We start from the raw sequence: 2,442 nt of genomic DNA on the forward strand, positions 1-2,442 counted from the left end.
GCTGGGGTGGGAACATCAGAGCAGGAACGCGAATGCTCAGGCAGGAATACCGGAGCAGGAATACAGGCGTGGGAACCAGGAGGGAGCTGCTGCAATGGGGCATCCCAGAATGAGAACAGGGATGGGAAGACGGAYAGGGGCTGGGATGGGAACCACCATGGTGGGAGCCAGGATGGAGGGTGTCTCAGGATGGAGAGGGTCCTGGGATGGGGTGTCTCGTGTCCCGGGACGGGGCGTCCCATGTCCCGGCCACTCCCACCACCTCGTTCCTCCGCAGAAGTACAAGAAGCCGAAATTCATCCAATGCTTCATCTTTGAYGGCGCCGGCGACGTCCTGACGGGCGACTCCGAGGGCAACATCCTCACCTGGAGCCGGGCGGGCGGCCCGGGCGCCAAAGGTGCGACGGGGGAGGTCGCGGAGGTGGCCACGTCCGTGCGTCCCCCTGGCTTCAGAGCAGGACGGACGGATGGGGTGGGGTCGCAGGATGGATGGACAGATGGACGGGGCTTCTTGTGGGGATGCTGATGTGCTTGTCCATCCGTCCGTCCGGCAGAGACGTACCGCATCGGGCAGCAGACGCGGGCGCACGAGGGCAGCGTCTTCGCGCTGCGGCTGCGCGCCGACGGCTCCGTGCTCAGCGGCGGCGGCAAGGACCGGCGCCTGCGGCTCTGGAGCCCGGCGCTGGCGCTGCTGTGCGAGGCCGAGGTGAGCGGCGGCTCCGGCAGCTCCAGCAGCGCCGGCGGCTCCGCGGCCCTGACCGCCGTCCCGCTCCGCGCAGCTCCCGGAGCGCTTCGGCGCCGTGCGCACCATCGCGGAGGGCGACGGCGATGAGCTGCTGGTGGGGACCACGCGCAACGCGCTGCTGCGGGGCAGCCTGGCCACCGGCTTCGCCCCCATCGTCCAGGTGCCGGGCGGCCGTGGGGCTGGAGCAGCAGGGACGAGACAGGGATGGGGACGGGGACAGGGACAGGGACGGAGACAGAAATGGGGATGGGGACGGGGACAGGATGGGGAGAGGGATGGGGATGGAGATGGGGATGGGGATGGGGACGGGGATGGGGACGAGGATGGGGATGGGGACGAGGATGGGGATGGGGACGGGGCGCCATTCCTGCATGGAGCAGCTGTGGAGCCAGGGCTGCCATTCCTGGATGGAGCAGCCCCAGGGCTGGGGTTAGGGGCACCATTCCCGCATGGAGCGGCTCCAGAGTTGGGGATTGAGGGTGTCGCTCCTGGCCAGGGTGGCTGCAGATCCGAGGAGTCGGGGCATTGCTCCCACACGGAGCAGCCCCGCAGTCAGGGTTGGCGCCGTTCCCAGATGGAGCGGCTCCGGAACTGGGCATGGGGAGTGTCGCTCCCAGATGGAGCCACCTGGAGCTGGGGTGTYGCTCCTGGCCGGAGCACCCCGGATCTAGGTGCTCGCTCCCAGCTGGAGCATCCCTCGCATGGGGCACCTCGCATCTGGGGTGCCGCTGGCAGCCAGAGCATCYGCGGTCCGGGGGCATCGCCGCTGGCGGGGGCGCGGGCACCGCTTGGGGCCGGAGCGCCCACCGACCCGGGCTCTGGGCACCGCAGGGCCACACGGACGAGCTCTGGGGCTTGGCCACCCACCCGTCGCAGAGCCTCTTCCTCACCTGCGGCCACGACCGGCAGCTCTGCGTCTGGGACAGCCGGGAGCACGTGCTGGCCTGGAGCCTCCCGCTGGAGGTGCCGAGCGGGAGCGGGGCTGGGAGCGGGAACTGGGCGTCAGAGCCGGGTGCCGGCGCCAGCCCTGAGCTTCTCGCCCCGCTCGCAGGACGCCGGCCTCTGCGCCGACTTCCACCCCGGGGGACACGTGGTGGCCGTGGGGCTGCAGACGGGACGGTAAATCCCGGCGGAGCGGCGGGGCCGGAGCGGCCGGAGCGGCCGGCGGCGCTCACCCGCCGCCTCCCCGCAGGTGGCTGGTGCTGGACGCGGAGACGCAGCGGGTACTGGCGGCCGGCTCCGACGGCAACGAGCAGCTCTCCGTAGTGCGCTACTCGCCAGGTGGGGGCCGTGCGTCCGGGCGTCCGTACGTCCAGCATCCGGGCATCCGTCCGAGTGGCGCCACCGGCCTCACCGGCCGCCTCTCCCGCCGCAGACGGCGAGTTCCTGGCCTTGGGCTCCCACGACAACTTCATCTACATCTACGGCGTGGGCGAGCGCGGGCGCAAGTACAGCCGCTTCGGGCGCTGCGCGGTGAGCGGGCGCTCCGGCCCGCGGCCCGCTCGCTCCGGCGGCCCCGCTCCGGCCCGCACCCCCGCTCGCTCCGTCTGACACCCCTGTTGGCTCTGACACTCCCGCCCAGTTCCATGCTCCTGCTTGCTGCAATGCTCCCGCTTGCTCCGATGCTCCTGCTCCCTCCAGTGCTCCCGCTCGCTCCAGTATCCCCACTTGCTGCGATGCTCCCGCTCGCTCCGATG

General features: G+C 71.2%; 1 protein-coding gene across 1 annotated transcript in view; it reads left to right on the forward strand.

Moving 5' to 3' along the window:
- The window catches only part of EML3 (EMAP like 3), a gene marked incomplete at its 5' end in the record, with an annotated part of 7,862 nt that overhangs the window by 2,806 nt on the left and 2,614 nt on the right, over positions 1 to 2,442 (forward strand). The window contains 7 exons of the mRNA XM_085318412.1: positions 59 to 398; positions 555 to 706; positions 780 to 905; positions 1,577 to 1,708; positions 1,797 to 1,864; positions 1,938 to 2,026; positions 2,121 to 2,293. Of these exons, the coding sequence (XP_085174538.1) occupies positions 59 to 398; positions 555 to 706; positions 780 to 905; positions 1,577 to 1,708; positions 1,797 to 1,864; positions 1,938 to 2,026; positions 2,121 to 2,293 (1,080 nt within the window). The remainder of the gene's footprint in view (positions 1 to 58; positions 399 to 554; positions 707 to 779; positions 906 to 1,576; positions 1,709 to 1,796; positions 1,865 to 1,937; positions 2,027 to 2,120; positions 2,294 to 2,442) is intronic.

This window comes from Rhea americana, unplaced genomic scaffold, assembly GCF_003343005.1.
Source record: "Rhea americana isolate MKP2758 unplaced genomic scaffold, rheAme1 scaffold_534, whole genome shotgun sequence".
Taxonomy (NCBI): Eukaryota; Metazoa; Chordata; class Aves; order Rheiformes; family Rheidae; genus Rhea; species Rhea americana.